This window comes from Mustela erminea, chromosome 8 (genome assembly GCF_009829155.1).
Source record: "Mustela erminea isolate mMusErm1 chromosome 8, mMusErm1.Pri, whole genome shotgun sequence".
Lineage (NCBI taxonomy): Eukaryota > Metazoa > Chordata > Mammalia > Carnivora > Mustelidae > Mustela > Mustela erminea.
This window is the reverse complement of record NC_045621.1, coordinates 46498526-46517669: the sequence shown is the minus strand read 5'-3', so window position 1 is coordinate 46517669 and position 19144 is coordinate 46498526. Positions and strand designations below refer to the sequence as shown.

General features: G+C 43.8%; 1 protein-coding gene across 4 annotated transcripts in view; it reads right to left on the bottom strand.

Annotated features, from left to right (window-relative positions):
* SEPTIN2 (septin 2) overlaps positions 1-19144 on the bottom strand; it is a 33867-nt gene that overhangs the window by 7717 nt on the left and 7006 nt on the right. For all 4 annotated transcript variants that reach the window (XM_032355472.1, XM_032355469.1, XM_032355471.1 and 1 more), the window contains 8 exons: positions 18218-18247; positions 17471-17591; positions 7351-7437; positions 6478-6601; positions 5477-5611; positions 5177-5294; positions 1174-1275; positions 644-789 (listed from right to left, as the gene is read on the bottom strand). In XM_032355472.1, the coding sequence (XP_032211363.1) occupies positions 644-789; positions 1174-1275; positions 5177-5294; positions 5477-5611; positions 6478-6601; positions 7351-7437; positions 17471-17591; positions 18218-18226 (842 nt within the window). In that variant the 5' untranslated portion in view covers positions 18227-18247. The remainder of the gene's footprint in view (positions 1-643; positions 790-1173; positions 1276-5176; positions 5295-5476; positions 5612-6477; positions 6602-7350; positions 7438-17470; positions 17592-18217; positions 18248-19144) is intronic.

Below are 19144 nucleotides of genomic sequence, written 5' to 3'. Positions count from 1 at the left end.
CTCGAAATTTACCTAAATCACCCACTCTCTAATGGAGTAAAGGGATCTTCAATTTCAGCAATACTCTTTGTATGCCTCTTGATTCAAGAATAGCATCAACTACTGTCACTTTTAGATGAACACTTTTTAGAGGAAAACGTCTGCTTTTGTAGTTAGGTCTGTTGTAGGTGCTAAGAACACAAGGAAGAACCTCAGAGCTGCCTGAGGCAGACCTGAAATGGTCATGTGTGGCGGCCAAGGGTGGAGAGGCCACTGTGCAGCCAGCCTAAATATCTGCCCCCAGAGCCGGAGGTGTCCCATGTGTCCCATGTTCAGTGCGGCCATGCCACAGCGCACATCTGGTCTACTTTCAGCGTCAAGAGAGCTGGGAGACTAGGGAAGAGGGTGTGCTAAGCACTTGGTCTCGAGAGGGACAGGCGGGTTCTGCAGTGTGAGTCCCAGAGAGCTCCCAGGGAGGGCCTTCCACAATAGCCTGTTCCACAACAGGCTGCAGCAGCCCCCACACACCCAGCAGTCAAAAAGCTTCACTCTCTGTGCTCAACACTGCCCATGGGAATGCCCAGGGATGCCCAGGGATGCCCAGGGGACACACGGGGACGTATAGGGAAGCACAGGGGCAACTGGGGACGCCCGGGGTTCTTACATGAGCATTGTCCGCAGCTTCAGAAAGTCGTTGTGCTCCGGGTTCTCCACCTCCACAACGCCCCACGGGTAGAGGCGGCCTCTGACCTTCTTGCCCTTGGCTTCAATCAACTGATTGGATCCAACCACAGAGAATGGGATACTGGCCTAGAAAGAGACACACCAGGTAGAGAGGCTCCACGCAGGGAAAGCCAGCTTCCACTGCGAACACAAGAACACAGGCATGGGCTGAACACACTGCTGCTTATTACATGCTTCCTTGGCAAACTAAAACATTTTACTCAGAAGTGACAGGTATTTTCCACATGGGAAAAATTATATGGAACAAATTAAACCCATAATAACACTTCTAAACTTTAGGTGACAGCTATGTCAAAATATATTTAAAGTAAAAATACTACTGTAACTGAATCTACCAGACAATCTGTGAAAGGCCAGCCTTCCACGAGGTGGCCCTCTATCAACTCCTTCCACAGCACTGATGACAGGAACAGGACTGACTCGTTTTAGGCATCTGGAGAGCACTCTTACCTTGAGAAGTCTAGTCTGCTCTTTAAAGTCCTCATCTTCATCTGATTCTGCATCAGGTAAGTGATAGATTTTGATGTTATGTTCTTCAATTTCATCCAGAATCTGAAAGGATGACAAACCAGGAGCAATTTTAAACCACATGACATTTCAATCAAATCTAACTAATAAAAATACATCAGAATTATCCAACTTTCAATACAGAATTAAACCAATTACTGGTTTTCAAATAATTTTATACACTGCTGGAGCAGTATTTATGCTGGCCTTTCGCGCAGTCTTCTGTCCAGAGTAAACAATAATAATGCACCAGCTTCAGCGTATAAAGCAGCAGACGAACACCAATGCCAGCACAGCAGTGACGAGGAGATCACACACCACAGCCAACCTCAGGAACCAAACATGCCCTAGGAGCAGCACAGCCCGGGGCCACAGGCACCAAGAGACCCACAAGCTTCGCCGGAGGCCAACAGAGGAGGAAGAGGCACATAGCAGAATAATCTTGCTTAAGGCTCCGAGGAGAGGACACAGTAAAACACCTGGGGTGGCTGGACAGTAAGCCTCTCAGTGGGGTAATCCAGAGGGACAACCCAATACCAGGCTGGGCTCTGGGTTTTATTCAACAGGCAACAACTGGCAGCAGAAGAACCACACCCTTCAACCAACCAGGCTGCAGAGTGGCCTAGAGGGGACGAAATGCCCTCTGTGCTAGGCATTCCAGCAGGTATAGGCAGGCTAAAGCTCCCCTTACCCTCCTGCAGGGTCCTGGGCCACAAGGGACAAGCACATATGCCAAGTCAGGAGAAATATCCCTACTCTAGACCCTAATCTGGCAATGGATCTTCTTAATGGGAACTCTCAGGCATTTCTGATCAAAGACCTCGAACCTGACACACTGTCTGCACAAAGTCAGGATTCATGAAGAGGTCTTTCTCCCTCCTCCCAAAGTCCTTCCAGCATCCCCATTCTTAGTGGAGGCAGAGGAATGATTTCCCCCATGGGAGAAGGAAGGCAGTAAGTGTAAACCTGCTGTATTTCTTCCCCTTTCCTGCCCGTTATCCATCTCTGCTGGCCCATCTGCTCTATGTCGGCCCCATCAAGACAGGGTGTACACTGAGGATGAGAATCCAGTGGAGAAATACGTAATAAAAGGCTATTTTGAATTGGAAAGAGGAAAAAGGAAAGGAAGAATCAACAACAATCACATATTTCTCTGTCTGGGCAACTGCACCAGAGATAAACTCAGGTACAGGGCCAGGGAAGCTGGGAAATAAGCTCAGAAGCGGGGGAAGAAGAGACTCTTGTTTACACACATGAAAAAGAAGATTCTCAAAAGGGAAAAAAGCAGAAGCTACAGGAGATGATATGATGAAAACAATATTAAACCATGCCAACATTCAGGGGTTCGGAAGACAGGTAATGAAACAGGCAGAAAGACAAGTGCTGAGCTTCTGAAAGCACAGCCCACCCCGCTGCTGAGGCCCAAGAGCAGGGACAACTGTTGCTGGCTGATGGGAAGCCAGAGTTCGAGATAAAGGAGAGGGTAGGAAACAATACCGGAAGTGTAAGACCAAAGCAGGTCTGCCAGAAGTTTTTCTAGATCAGGGACTGGGGAGGTACCAGGAAGTACAGGGGAGAAACCAGATCAAGAGGAGGGATTAGGAAGACCCAAGATGAAAGCGATAAGGGCAAAATGGGATTTCACTTCATCTTAGACTTTGAAATCAAGCCCTAGAGTTCTGGACATAGGATCAGAGATGGGAGGACACAACATTCTAACTCTGTCCCTGCTCCCCTCTCTGAAATCCAGCGTAACATTCTTTATTAGAAAAGGTGGAGTTCCCCTAAGTGGGAGCTACTCAAATAAATATGGTCCAGCATAAACGTGTCAAAGCTTTCAGGGGCTCTCCCAAAGGCCTGGATATTTCCTAAAGGACTGGCAGGCACTCAGACAGCAGAGGAAAAGGCTGACAAACATGCATGCATACAAATGAAAAACTCTGCTGTGACAGAAGACAGCAAGAAAATTGTGAAAACAGAAAAATCAAAACTAGGTCTGAAAACAGTGTGTTTCACTGTTTCACTTTTATTGACTCGTAAGTCAATTAAAAAAAAAAAGGCAATGAAAACAAAGCACAGGCTCTAAAACCTGAGAGAGAGCATACTAACAGGGATCAAGTAGCAGGACACAAACACACTCACATCAGCAACTGGGAAACACAAATGGAAACCAGATGCCACTTCCTGTTTTTCAGATGGGAGACATTTTAGAAAAACTGGTGACACATCTAGGATGGTTCCAGGTGTGCCAGAGGGCAGAGTGTTCACACTGCTTTGGGCACGTAAGGTGTTACAAACTTGTTTTGAGGGAAATTCAAACTTTTTTTTTTTTTAAAGACTTTTTTTAGGGTTGCCTGGGTGGCTCAGTCCTGGGATCAAGTCCAGTGTTGGACTCCCTGCTCAGCAGGGAGTCTGCTTCTCCCTCTCCCACTTCCCCTGCTTGTGTTCCCTTTCTCACTGTCTCTCTCTCTATCAAATAATGTCTTTAAAAGTCTTTATATATTTGAAAGTGAGAGAGAGAGCACACTAGCCAGGGTTGGGGGGAGAGGCCAAGGGAGAAGCAGACTCCCTGCTGAGCAGGGAGCCTGATGCAGGACTTGATCCCAGGACCCTCGATTAGAGTCCTGGCAAAGGCACACGCTTAATGACTGAGTCACCCAGACGTCCTAGGGAAATTAAAACTTTAAATGTCCATCTTTCAATATTTAAAATGCCCATCCATCTCTTTCTAAGAATCTGACTTTAATAATTCTGAGAAGGCAGACATGTACATACTCTGTGCCAGGTACTGTTCTAGACTATAGAATATACAAGGAAGTTAAGCAAAGATCTAGTCTAGAATATACAAGGAAGTTAAGCAAAGATCCCTGATGCCAGGAATTGAGGGACGATGGTGGAAGGACCAAGAAACACACTGAAGAAATATTTTTGTGTGTGCTGGGAATGCTCTTATTTGAGACAGAGAGTGTGTGTGTATATTGCTCTGAGCTGTGTTAAGGGTGTGGGGGAGTGTTTTCTATGTATGCTGGAATTCTTAGAAAGTCAAGTGACAGTATAATATGTATGCTATGGACCCATTCTATAAAAACAAAAACAGAGACTATGCTTTGAAATGGTACACAGGTAACTGTTAACAACCACTGCTTTTACGGATAATTAAAGGGGAGCCTGGGTGGCTTAGTCTGTTAAGCGTCAGACTCTTGGTTTCGGCTCAAGTCATGATCTCAGGGTTGTGATACTGAGTTAGGCTCCGTGTTAGGCTCCATGCTGGGTGTGGGGCCTGCTTGCCATTCTCGGTCTCCCTCCCTCTGTCCCCACCCACACCCCTGCTTACACTCTCTCTCTCAAAAAAATAAAGAAAGAAAGAACTTTTATTTGTAGAATTCAGTATATGAGTTTAGACTTTCTTAATGAGCATACAAATAGAAAACAGGCAAATAATTAAAAAATATATACCAAAGAATCCACGAAGACGCTTTTAGGATAACACAGAAAAAGGCACCAGAGACGAACAACCAGCACACGGCTGCTGGGAGACCAGGGGCACTTGGGCTGGTGAATGGACAAGTGCAAGGCAACCTCTTAATGGCCAAAACAGAGGCCTTTTAAACAGTCACAATAACAGATTACAATTAAAACTTATTCCTAACCGGACGGTTTGTAGTAAAACGTTTAGATCAACTAACAACTTCACAGAGACGATCATACTTCCACGCCCACATCACTCACCTAGCACATGGCGTCCCTTCTACTCACTGAAGGCTTTTCATGTAAGGGGAATTACAGAGAATAAGAACTTGACAACAGTGAGAATATTAAAAATCTACAGGTGTTCAGTGTTCCTTAAAAACCATCAGACTCCCCACCTGCTCCCCCATATCTCCGACACACATCCACTCTTCCCCAGGCTCCTGGCCCTCAGCTACCCTCAGTATGAGACACATACCCTCTTCTTCAAGCGCTCCCGTTCCTTCAGGGTGAGCGTGTCAGCTTTGGCAATGACAGGCACGATGTTCACCTTATTGTGTATTGCTTTCATAAATGCGACGTCTAAAGGCTTAAGTCTGAAAGGAGTGAGACTGTCACGAATTCAGGGGAAGAACAGGGAGACCACACATTTCTTTTCTCTCAAAATTATCTCTCACTTCTTGTATTAAAATACACAACTTACGGGAAGCTGTCAACCCACCAAGCAGAAAGGGAAGTCCAAGGACTTGTTGGTTTCTACAGTAAGCAGTCCACTTACCCGTGTCCAAAGGGCGAGATAAAGTAAAAGCAGCAGTGCACTCTATTATCAATGATGTGCCGTCTGTTCAAGCCACTCTCGTCGTGCAGGTACCGTTCAAACTGCTCATCGATGTAGGAGATGATGGTCTTAAAACTGTGAGAAACATAAATAGCGGTAACAATGGGATACAAAAGGCAGGCAGCTCCTAACTTCAAAGACAAAACCAGTTTTTTTCTGTCTCCTGTCTCCTACCAAATGTAATTTGATAACTCACTCAACAGATGGGACTGGAAAACAGGCTCCTACATTTGGCAAGAGGGAGGTTTTTGGAAAGTGTGCCAAGCTTAATTTCCCCCAAGTGCCGGGGTGTGTGTGTGTGTGTGTGTGTGTGTCAAGGCCTGAAGAGAAGCGGTGAAAACACCTGAGGTGGCTGAACAGAGGGCTGCCAGATCACACAAGGACTGTGAGTGCACAGAGGATGGGGCAGGTGTGACAACATGAACCACTGCCGTAGGATACAAGGAGCAACACAGAGCAGGGCACGACTCCCGAGGAAGGAAAGGGATGGGAGAGCCTCTCCCTTCCCCCTCAGTGCTGGCACACCCATGCTTTACACCGCGCAATACAGGAGCCCACTGCTTCCACCGTAACGCAGGCCTCACCGCAGGGTATGAGGCTGAGTGCCCTTCTGTCTGCGGCTGTCCTCCTGTGCCACAAGGCTGAGGATCATGTCTCTAAGAGGAAGGACTACATCAGAGTCCTCTCCACTGGCCAGGGTTCATTCAGATCTGGGGGTTTCCTTTATATGAGCAGTTGATGAATGGTTAGCTCTTATAGGAAAAATAATTTTTTCTTTGTGAGAGTTCTCATTTAAAGTGTTATCATCAGCGCACGTTGAACTGTCCCACCTCTTCATTAGACACAGCTACCTCAAACCCAATCACCACCTGATCACTTTAAATGTGAATGCATTCAAATAACCCTAAGCACTTCTGGAGCCATGTCCCCGAGTGGCGTACCAATCCCTGCAGTTGATGGCGTCCCCATAGCCGGGCGTGTCCACCACTGTCAGGCGTAGCTTGACCCCTCGCTCCTCGATCTCCACAGTCGAAGCCTCAATCTGGACAGTTCTTTCAATTTTCTCTAGAAAAACAAGCTTAATGAGAAAATGTGCCTAAAAATCAACCCAGTTTTCAAAGAGGAAAGATGACCTGTTAGTTTCTTATTAATAAATGACTCAGAACTTCATTACCCCTCTTGGAGGAAGGTTTTCAGAGGTAACACAAGGTGTTTTACCTCACTTTACCTCACTGTGTAAAGTGAGCCCCAAGCTGGCAAGGACACCTGGCAGCTAAGATCAAATAGCAGCTCAGGAGGATTAAAATGGCAATATTGAAAATTATGACTTCTGTTGCTCATGCAAAGAGAACAATATATGACTGTTGAAAACTGAATTCAGAGATACTTACAAGAGGGCTCTAGGTCCGAGTGTGGCGGCCTGGGTCCTAGGCTCCGATGGGGTGCACTAACCCACCACGCTCCGACAACACACTAGGAGGGCACACCCTATTCCCACAGTGGTCAGCTACTCAGAGAACTCTCTTCGTGACAGAACACTTCCCCGTGACCCTCAAACATGTATTGCAGGCAGAAACTATTCCTTATCCTTCTACAGTAAAAGGGAACACACGTGGAGAGGCTGGGCCTGTGGATTCATACTGTCTAAAATCAAGACCAAGGCCAACAGCGGCAGCACCTTTCCCAACAAAAATAACACGGCGCTTGTGTTTAAAGCAGAACCAACCCACAAGGCTGAGGCAAAATGACCATTCCCGTGCTCTCCACAGCTCCCATGCAGAGAACTCCAGCTACAGCACACGGGGCTTCCATACCTGCAGCTCCGGGGATGATTCTTTCTGGGTAAAGGTCAGTGAGGAACAGGCTGTTTATGAGAGTTGATTTTCCAAGACCCGATTCACCTTTCAATGAAAATGAAAACACTTGTCAGGACACAGGCCGCACAACACAGGTAATCTACTGAGTTGATGTGGCACGGGGTTCAGTACCACACATGCATCCTCATCTGTACTCCATTTGACCACTATCACTTTGGTATGACTCTCCCCATTTCATTGATGGGGAAACGGATGCCTCTGGACTTGGAGAGCTATCCAGAGCAGGGCCTTGATGGGAAAAGATGTGTATTTCGTATCCTAGGAGACAAAGACCTAATCAAGAATTGCCATTTATTTGAAATCAGGGCCTTGATCTGAATCGAGGTCTTCGAGTCTCCAGAATTCCCACATGGTAAGATCAGAAACACACTCTTAGTTCTTCACAAAATGTGTGGGATGGACTTTAGAAGTGGAGTTTTTTTTTTTTTTTTGGATAAATAAAATGCAGATTAGGTTTCCAGTTATGATTTTTGCTGTCAAAGCAACCACATTTTCAGGCAACTGAACAAATCTATTCAACAGTGTCAACAGCACTCTGGCTTGCCCAGCTGTGGGACAGACAGAACACATGCCTGAGACCACAATGGAGCCCGCAATCTCTCCCTCCTGCCACCAAGGCAGGAGCAGGCCACCGCTCCCCCTTTCCTGCTGTCACACATTCCGTGCAGTCAGGCAACCTTCCCACTCCACACTGTTGAGTGTGACAGGACCAATTAAGACAACACATACTCACTTGAGCATGTAATGAGTTAGGAATTCTTCCTCAACTACTATCATACTTGAATTCAGGATGTTTTGAGTTCTGTAATATTTGTAGTGTACAGTATTTGAAACTTAATTTCCAGGAGGATGCAAGACAGCTAAAGTTAAGTGTTACAACCTAAGGAGGCACCTGCAGATTCTACTGTCTCCGTGCACGCCATCAACTAAGGCTGAGTTCTGCCCAGAAAAGTCCTTCTGAACCAAGTGCCTGACTGTGCCCAGGGCTCCTTGGTCTGAACCTCCCTCTGCTCAGTCCTGCACAGCATGTGCAAGGGGCACACATCTATTTTAAAAATCATTATTTTAAAAATCATTATTTCCAGGAAAATGAAGAATGAATTTGAAATGTGTAAACATACACAATTAGAACTGGACTTTAACTAGACTGCAATTTTCATATATGGAAAGGAATGTTAAAAAGACAAAACCAGAATTACAGGTTCAACAGGTACAACTATATGAGCACACCAAATTACCCTTTTAAACTGCCTAACCCATGTCCCCTTACATTTTTATCACATAATGAGAGAATTTTTACCAATAAGTGCTCAGTCCTTTTGTGTGCCTGGCACAGGTCCAGGCTCTGGGATACAGCTAAATCCCTGCTCCCATGAAGCCTGGCAGTCCAGTGGGGGAGAGGACAAGTAAGCAAAGTCACTTTGTCACCAACAAAGTGATGACAGCTGTGGGTAATGAAGCTGAAGGGGACTGCGACACAGAAGACCTCTCAGCCGACTGTCGGAGTAGAGACAGCTTCTTTGAAAGAAAACAGCTAGTATTCCAATGGCTGACTCTAACTTATAAACCTTCACTTAAAGGGTAGAAGTATCTTCACTTGGAATGGCTTTCAGGCAACATCTATAAATAACCAACTTGTGAACTCAGAACATGATGCTTTGGAGCTGAAATCTCTGTTGAATGACTAGCTTTTTGATTCCACCTTCACCAGCGTCTCTATCCCACAGGAGCTTCTCAGGTGCCTTTACGTGAAAGGCAAAAGAACTCAAGAGGAGATGTACAGTGGAAGCCCCACAGCACAAGATGCACCAGGCTCAGCAACCTGAGCTAGCAGTCCTGTGCGAGTGGTGACAGCAAAGGCTGACTGGATGGGAGGTACTCCAGGTTTACAAAACGGCTCATGTTTTTACCCACTAGGGAGAAATACATAGCACTGGGCACAAGGTGGCGTCACCACATGAAGATACACGCGGGTGATGGAGGTGAGCAACATTTCACAACAGCCTTCTGCAATCCCGAAGGGCACAGGGTCCCAGGAGCTTCTAAACTCCCCCACCCCCCAAATTTAGGCCAACCCAGGAATACCAGGAAAACAAAAAACAAAAACAAGAAGCTCTCTAACCTGGGGGGCTGGTCCCCTTCACGTTTACTTTTCAATTTTAACTAGCACAAGACAGTACTTTCTCAAACACTGAGCAACATGGCCATTTTAGAGGGTCCCTGAAGGGCAGCATCCTAAGTGGTCCTCAGAGTGGAGAGCCGCACAAAGAGGTGCTATTTCATAGGAAAAGGATGCTCAGGAGGGCCCCATGCAGCTTGGAGCGGCCACTGTCCCACACGCACATGCCCTGAGGTAGGAGGCCCCTGAACACGAGTGTGCATTTTCAGAACCCATGAACCTACAATGACGCCAGTGTATTTTCGCCAGAAGGGAGTTTCCATCTTCTTAGCTTAGTTCCCAAGTTCTCCGAGTGTTCACTCTGTAACCCACTCGTGAATTTGGTCACATTAACTAACCTATGGTTCTACCAGGTAATGTATTTTGGCAATAAGCTTTATATTTTTAATCTCGCATTTCTTGTGAATGGAGCCAACACCCACCTCACATCATCATGGTGGGAAGCTAGACACTTGATATAAACTATCACCAACTATGTGACCAGCTGACCAGACTTCAGCAGCATCAAGGTCCCTCACAAGCAACCTGCCTGCCACCTTGCCTCTGTCCTTGGGATCTTTAAAGAACATACTTGTCAGGGCACCGGGGTGGCTCAGTGGGTTAAGCCTCTGCCTTTGGCCCAGGTCACAATCTCAGGGTCCTGGGATTGAGCCCCGAATCGGGCTCTCTGCCAGGAAAAAAGCCTGCTTCCCCCACTCTGCCTGTCTCTCTGCCTACTTGCAATCTCTCTCTCTCTCACATATATAAATAAAATTAAAAAAAAAAAAGAACATACTTGTAATTTTAAAATTTCCTGCAGATTGCCACCCAAACATCTGAAGTTCTTTTTCTTTTTTAAGATTTTATTTATTTGACAGAGAGAGGGTGTGCAAGTGGGGGGCGGGGGCAGAGGCAGAGAATCTGAAGTGAGCCCGGAGCCTGATGCCAGGCTTGATCTCATGATCCTGAGATCGCGACCAGAGCTGAAACCAAGAGTCTGATGCTTGATCAATTGCACCACCCGTGTGCCCCAACATTTGTAGTTTTTCTTTTGCATGTGATCGTTTTGTAAAATTTATTTCCTTAGAAATAAGCCACAGTTTTGGGGCACCTGGGTGGCTCAGTGGGTTAAAGCCTCTGCCTTCGGCTCAGGTCATGATCCCAGAGTCCTGCGATCGAGCCCCGCACTGGGCTCTTTGCTCCGCAGGGGGCCTGCTTCCTCCACTCTCTGCCTGCTTGTGATAAAATCTTAAAAAAAAAAAAAAAAGAAAAGAAAAGAAAGAAAGAAGCCAGTTTTAAAAATAATGCCTTTTCAACAGTCTGACTTACAAGTTAGGTACACTGGCTTTTCCCAATACGGGTTTTCCCTCCACCCAAAAGTCGTGTTCCTAAGCCCAAACAGCAGAAAGCAAAAAAGCAAATACCACTAACTGGTATGGGAACATTTTTTTACATTCCTAGGCCCCCCCAAAATCATGCCTCAGGCTTTTGATAGCTTAGAATACACCTTAACAGATGTGCATAATCAATCAAGGTGAAGCCCAGATGCTCGCAGTTCAGGACTCTGGCGGCTGGACACCATGATGCTGAGAGTGGGAAGGCGCTCCAAGGGCATGCGGTCTGTCACAGCTCGCCGCAAAACCAACGCCAAGCTCTTCTGTTTGTCTTCCAGTTGATGAAAATGGGCAGAACAGCACGTCTTTCATACAAGACCTAACATGAACTTTCAGAAAGCAGGGGATATGTGTATACCATTTTTCTTAAGCTGCTAATAGTTACCATTTAAAGTTGAGGGTTCTCGTGGTTAAGTTTCTAGCTGTTATTCACTATCCATCTCACCCTTAACCCCCTAACTACCTGCCTTCTTTCAAACCCACGTCACTGAGGTGTAACTTATATACATCTCAGTTCAATAGTTCCCTACACTCATCTCAACTGTGCTGACGGGTTTGACAAAGTACACACTCAGATAAACTCCACCCAAGACAAAGAGGATCTCTGTACCACCAGAGCTCCTTTGCTTAAGTCAGTGTCAGCTCTACCTGTCTAGCATTACTGCAGGCATACACCAAGCTGTTTTCTGTCCCTTCAGAAAATTATTCTAGAACTTCGAAGGACTGTACAGCTAGCCTTTTTGTGTCTGGCTGCTTTGCTTTTGCTCAGCACGATTTGCTCTGGAGATGAATCCATGTTGTTGCAATAGTCTGCTCTTTGTACCGCCTAGGAATTCACCCTTATATGGACATATGGACACATCACCATGTGCTGACCCACCCTCCTGCTGGACACCTGCATCACGTCCAGTCTGGGCTACTGCAGGAAAAGTGCCTCTGCACACCCATAAAGTGTCTCTGCAGACATGCCATCACATTGCTCCCAGGTGACCACGGAGGTTGGGAACGGTCAAGTTACATGGTATGTGTATAACTGCAAAAGCACAAAACTAGTTTCCAAAGCGGTTGTGTCACTTTTTATTCTCATCAGCCGTTAGGAGGGCAGCAGTTGTCCATATCGTTGGTAACACCTAGCCGGCCAGACTTGGAAAATTTCAGCCACTCCAGGGAGTACGGGGGCGTCTTGTGGGTCAGTGTGCACATCTTCCTGATGACCAAGGAGGATGCTGTGGGTCCTGGCCATTCAGTGTATCCTATGAAATGTCTGTTCCAATCCCGTGGTCCTTTTTGTAACTGGGGAGTGTGTCTTCTTCCTGAGCTATACAGGTTTATGTTCTGGATACAAGTCCTACCTCGTATGTAGTGCTGTGAACGCTTTCTCAGTTTACGGCCTTTTTTTCTTGTTGGTGTCTTTAGAAGAAAGTAAAATTTTTAATGAAGTACAACTTACTTATTTTGTGACTAATATTCTTCACATTCTAAGCAATCTACTTACTCCAAAGTCAAGAAAATTTTCTTGTCCATCTTCTTCTAGACTCCTTACAGCTGTACGGTTAGTGACTATGGGGTACAGTGTGAAGGAGGGGTGCACAGTCCCTGTCTGCCACATGACCACCTACTTGTTTACAGCACTATCTCCAAAATGATCAACCTTTCCGCCTTTGTATCACCTTGGCACCTTTGACAAGAATCAGCTGACCACGTGTATGTGGGTCTACTTTGGGCTGTTATTCTCTTCGCTAGATTTGAATGTCTACATTTACCACACTTCACAGTTCCTGCTGATACATCTCGAAATCAGATAGTAAGAGTCCTCTACGTGATTCGGTCTATTCTAGGGCCTCTGCACTTATGTTTACACTTCACAATCAGACTGTTCATTTCTACCTTACACAAGCTTGGTGTTACCCTGACGGGCACTGTGTTGACTCTGTGGATCACTCTGCGGGCAGCAGGACACAGTCGTGGGCTCACCCATACAATTTCTTGTATTACGGCAAATGACATTGTATTTTGAAATGTTTTTATTACTGTTGTTTTTGATTGTCTTTTAAAAGTCATTTTAAAATTATCTGTTGGTAATCCAGAGAAATCAAGTTGATTTTTGTGTACTGATCAGAACCTGCAATCTTGATAAAAATGACTTATTAGACTTAGTAGTTTTGGAATTCCTTAGTTTTTAACATACTCAAATCTTTTCACTTGTAATTAAGCATGTTTTATTTTCTTTCTTCATGAGAAAGACTAACACTAACTATAGGTTTTTAGTATATACCCTTAAGTTGAAAAAACTTCCTTTTACTTCTTGCTTACTAGTATTTTTCAAGATCTTATTTATTCATTTGAGAGAAAGAGTGAGAGAGAATGAGAGGGGAGGTCAGAGGAAGAAGCAGACTCCCCATGGAGCTGGGAGCCCGATGCAGGACTTGATCCCAGGACTCTGGGATCATGACCTGAGCTGAAGACAGCTGCTTAATCAACTGAGCAACCCAGAAGCCCTAGCTTACTAATTTTTAAAACCTTTAAAGGGTTTGAAATTGTTACAACCGCATGTTTTAGGTGACGGCATGCATTTCCCATTCAGAACCATGAGGACTGATTTTCCAATGTTAAACCACACACTCCTGTGATAAGCCCCATTGGTTAGGATATACAGTCAGCTTTGCCATAACATGAGCCCTGAAGTTGAGAATTTGTTCCAATACAACTGGTATATTTGGGAACAATTTTGACGTAATATAAACTTTGCATCTGTTTATGTGTAATTTCACTGTTGTTAAACTAGTTGAACACAGACAACCACACCCAGTAAAATCAAGCCATGAAAGTTTACTCCCAACATGTACCCCCAAAGCTCCCAGCAACCTCAGTAAAATGGTATCGTGGGGCACGGCCACTCAGTCCTCTTGGCACAGCTCGCCATCCATTTTCATACAGCCCTCCTTCCACCATTTCCTGATGCCCACTTTGACAAACTTCAGGGACTAGTCAACCCATAGTGACTACATCTGACATCAGATAGTATTTTAACCAACTAACATGTAAAAGCCATCCTGATTACATTCCTCACTCTCTTCCAAATATGCCACCGAAATAGGGTTTTGAGTCTTGTACCCCTGTTTTCTTTAGGAGCCTATGATTTCAATGGCATCACTGTATAACATGGTGTGTTGTTGTTTTTTTAAATTTATTTGAAAGAGACACAGCAAAAGAGGGAACAGAAGCAGAAGGAATGGGAGAGGGAGAAGGCTTCCTACTGAGCAGGGAGCCCGATGCAGAGTTTGATCCCAGGACCCCGGGACCATGACCTGAGCCAAAGGCAGACGCTTAATGACTGGGCCACCCAGGCGCCCCTAACATGGTGATTTTTAAAGAGCACATATACATTGTACTGTAGCAAAAGTGACTGTGTTAATGAGCATTTTTATGTATTGATGGACTTGCCTTAACTTCACTGAGATGTTTGGGTCTACGCTCATTAAGAGTTAGTCTGTACTTTTCTCATTACTGATTACGGGGTAATGCTGGCCTACCAAAATACTCTCGCCATAAAGAGTATCTTTGGGAGGGCGCCTGGGGAGCTCAGTCATTAAGTTTCTGCCTTCAGCTCAGGTCATGATCTCAGAGTCCTGGGGTGAGCCCCACATCTGGCTTCCTGCTTTCGGGGAGTCTGCTTCTCCCTCTCCCTCTGCCACTCCTCTTGCTAGTGCTCTCTGTCAAATAAATAAACAAAATCTTAAAAAACAAAAAAAATAATAGACTAGCATTTGTGAGAAAGTTCCATGTGCCCTTGGAGAGAATGTGTTACCTTGCAGTCCCTCAGCACAGTGCTCTGAATGTCAGTTAGGTCACACTGGTTGATAGCATTATTTTAATATTCTGAAACATTACTGATTTTGTTTCAAAAATTACTGTGCAGAATGTTAAAAACCCACTCTCACAAATTATCTTTTTCCTGATTCTGCACCATACCTCACTGAGCTTTGTTATTAAGTGCACATACAGTTAAGACATTGTTTTCCACTATCCCCTGCATCTTTCTGATACCTACTTTTTGGTGTCTGGGAACATCCAGGTAGTAGACCTGAAGTCTGCTGTCTGGTATTGGTAGAACCACGTGAGGTTTCTCATGGTTGGGTTCTGCATGAAGATTTTCTGTTCTGGTTGTTCAGGCTCATCCTGCCGGTCTCTCACCTGTCACGGTCATGGCTGTGCCCCTTCGGCCAGAGAGCTGCCCTCTCTCCATCTGTCTCATCTCCTCTTTATCTGCCTTCTTTTGGATTAAACAGGTTCTTGTGTTCTAGTTTATCAAACCTATTTGCTTTTAGTCAAGCCCTTGTTTTCCTCTTCTAATGGCTGCTCCAGAGTTGACAACAAGCAATGTTAACTTAGCATCCCTCTCTCACAGAATATTCCATGAGGTCAATGTGTTACAGCAGCCCCTCTACACACCCTCCTGTCCCTTGCTACTCTGGTTCATCATACTCCAACGTCATACCTGATTAACTTCGCTATAAAGGCAATTATCATTGAAAGAAATGAAAAACCAAAAAAAGTGTTTGTTTACCAACACAACTGCCATTTCTAGTGCTCTACCTTTTCTGTTACCCTGAAAAATCCCGTTTAATAATCATCTTCCTTGGGGTGCCTGGGTGGCTCAGTGGGTTAAAGCCTCTGCCTTCAGCTCAGGTCATGATCCCAGGGTCCTGGGATCAAGCCCTGCATCAGGCTCTCCGCTCTGCGGGGAGCCTGCTTCCTCCTCTCTCTCTCTGCCTGCCTCTGCCTACTTGTGATCTCTATCTGTCCGATAAATAAATAAAATCTTTAAAAAAAAATCTTTCTTCTGGTGTAGGTCTGATAGTGATAAATTCTCTCAGTTTTTACCTAAAAATGTCTGTATTTCCTTTTTTTTTTTTTTTTAAAGATTTTATTTATTTGACAGAGAGATATCACAAGTAGGCAGAGAGGCAAGCAGAGAGAGAGAGGGAGGAGGAAGCAGGCTCCCTGCCTAGCAGAGAGCCCGATGCGGGACTTGATCCCAGGACCCTGAGATCATGACCTGAGCTGAAGGCAGAGGCTTAACCCACTGAGCCACCCAGGCAACCCTGTATTTCATTTTTTTAAAGTCTCCATCAGAATTCCAGGCTCATGGTTTTATTCTTTCAGTATTTTAAACTATCATTTCCTATGGCTTATGTTATTCCTGCTAAACCAGTGGTCCTTTTACCCTTCCATCCTCTGTATGCAATGTGCCTGTTTCCCACCATCCACCTCATTCCTTGGAAGATTTTTCTGTTTATAACTGCTTTTCACCAACTGTTATTGTGTGCCTTAGTGTTGTTTTCTTTATATATATTCTACTTGGTGTCTGATATATTCAATTCACTGTTACATACGTCAGAAAAATTTCCGTCTCAAATGTTGTTATTTTCTTAAAATCTCTAGTTCTTTTGTTAAGTGCTTTTGGTTATCTTTATTTCATTTATATTCTCCTTTAAGTTCCAAAAGCATATTTAAAATAGTAAAAGTTTTTGGGTGCCTGGGTGGCTCAGTTGGTTAAGTGACTGCCTTCAGCTCACGTCATGATCCTGGAGTCCCTGGATTGAGTCCTGCATCAGGCTCCCTGCTCAGCAGGGAGTTTGCTTCTCCCTCTGATCTTCCCCCTCTCATGTTCTCTCTCTCTCAAATTAATAAATAAAATCTTAAAAAAATAAATAAAATAGTAAAAGTTCTTGTTCACGAATTCTATCACCTCTGTCATTTCTGTTTCTATTACCTGATTTCTCTCCTGGTTATGTGCTACATCGTTTTGTTTCTTTGCATAAACATTAACTTTTTATTGGATGCTAGCAATTTTAAATGTTACATTGTAAACTGGATTTTGACATCCTTCTTTAATGAATGATGGCTTTTATCCTGACAACAGCTTATTTGTCAATCAGCTTGATCCCACAGGGCTTGTTTATAACTTTGTTCAGGAAGGTCTAGAGCAGTTTACACTCAGCTAATGGCAGATCTCAGCTCCCTGCTTTGGGGGACTTCTCTATAAGGCTGCTGGCCAGTCCTCCTAACACAGTGACTGGCATCCCCCAGAGTGAGTGATTCAAGAGAAGATAAGGTGCAAGCTGAAATCTCTTTTATGACCCAGTCTCAAAATCACACACCTTCATTTCTGCCATATCCTACTGGCTACATGGGTAAGCCCTACATAATGGGGAAGGGGTAGAAAGTATCACGAACACCAGGAGGCAAGAGTCACTGTGGCCATTTTGGAGGGTCACTGGCACTTTTACCACATACAAACAAGAAAATGACAGAAATATTAGAATTTTACTCTTCAACAAAATTTTCTGAAGAATTGTTTTTTCAAATTCCCAGTTACTGGATTCTGACAATAAAGGAATCTTTCTTTTGACTTTATAGGCCACACTATTAAACCCTAAAGTTTGGGAAGGGGAAATATCCACTTATTTAATAAGCTTGAAGATATAAGCTAGTTTCTTACCGACCACCATGAGTGTGAACTCAAAACCCTTTTTCACTGATTTTCGGTGAACTTGATTGGGAAGATTTGCAAATCCGACATAGCCAGGAGTTTCTGGATTTATAAACTGAGTTGGCTGTTGCTAAAATAAGATATTACAAAACAAAAACAAAAACAAAAACAAAAAAACAAAACACCTTATCAGTTACTTTTAAGATATAACCAAACCTGTGACAAAGGTATCATTAGTTCTCACAAATTAAAATATATATACTTTAAAAAAGCAAAAATTAGTACGATGATTATGCATCAGATAGTAATGAATACCCAAACACTCCAAAAGCAAAGGAAAGTAATAATCTTGCAATTTTAGCCACAAGTTCTGCTTTTCTCAGTATGCCTTTTAGAACTAATTTATTTCAGGGCTCTGTGCTAATTTTCCAGAGCTCATATATGCCAATTTATCAAGTGTAAGAACCCTACAAAATTCATAATGATAAATTATTTGGAATTTTAAATTATTTGATTGGTCTGCTGGGAATGATGCAAAGTAGGTTAAATGGATTGTTACTCATCCATTTAGAAACAAGAAATTGTAAATCTGAAAAAAGAAAGCTCAAAGCTTTTAAAATGTCAAATCAGAACTATCTCAATGAATCAAATATATCAGTTATACTAAAAATTAGTCATATAAGTCTTGAGTATAAACAGCCTGAAAACACAAAGCAGTTTCTCCTTGTACTGTAGAGAAATGAGAAGATCTCTTACCTTAGACATCTTCAGTGAAGTTTCCTTGATCTGTTAAAAAAAAAAAAAAGTGTATGTTTATATGTATATACACATTTGATGTAGCATGAATTGACATGTAAAGACCTACACACAAAGGATAAACACCTTATGTTTCACTCACCTTGTCAATTGCATCAAATTATAAAAATGAGATTATCTCATTATAAATTAAATATAAAAAATTAGATCAATTAAATCAGCCATATATACATATGCATACATACAAACATTTCATATTTCCAATAATATCCAAACTAACTTTAGTACTGATTATATGTGAAGCACCAGGGACACAATAGGAGAAAAACACAAATGCTCATGACCTCTTGAATTATGATTTTTCTTTCTCTCTTTGAAACCTGTCTACAAGGAAAGGGTGCTTGTAGAGTACTATTTGCTATTGAAGGTTCCTTGAAATCCTGAGAACTAGTTTTTGACAATGGAGCATACAGAACAACATTTATAAGTAAAGGGTAAAGGACTGAACACACTGGAGTGCTTGAGGAGAGTAACAGTTCTAAAGACATCTGCAATTTTAAAATGAATTTTAAGACTTGAAACTTTGGGGAACATGGAGTCTGGAACTGGCTAACCTTTGGTAACAAAGTCAAGAGATATGAATGCAGTCAGATTTGACTCCCTCTGGAGTTTAGAAACTTAGTAGAAAGTTTCTTTTCTGTTCTTGTCTCCCCATCCCCCAAACCTTAACATTTCTGAAAACAGCACACCCTTTTTCCTTTCTGAATGTAACTGTTCCCAACCACCTCTGAAGACATGAGGCTCCCGCACTCCCATGTGTGGTTTGGTTAATGAAGGCTGGCAGCTGTAGGATTTGCATTAGAGTCTTGGTTCTCCTTCTAGTGGCCCACTGGAAGTCTTACTCTCACTATCTGGCAGGAACAAGAA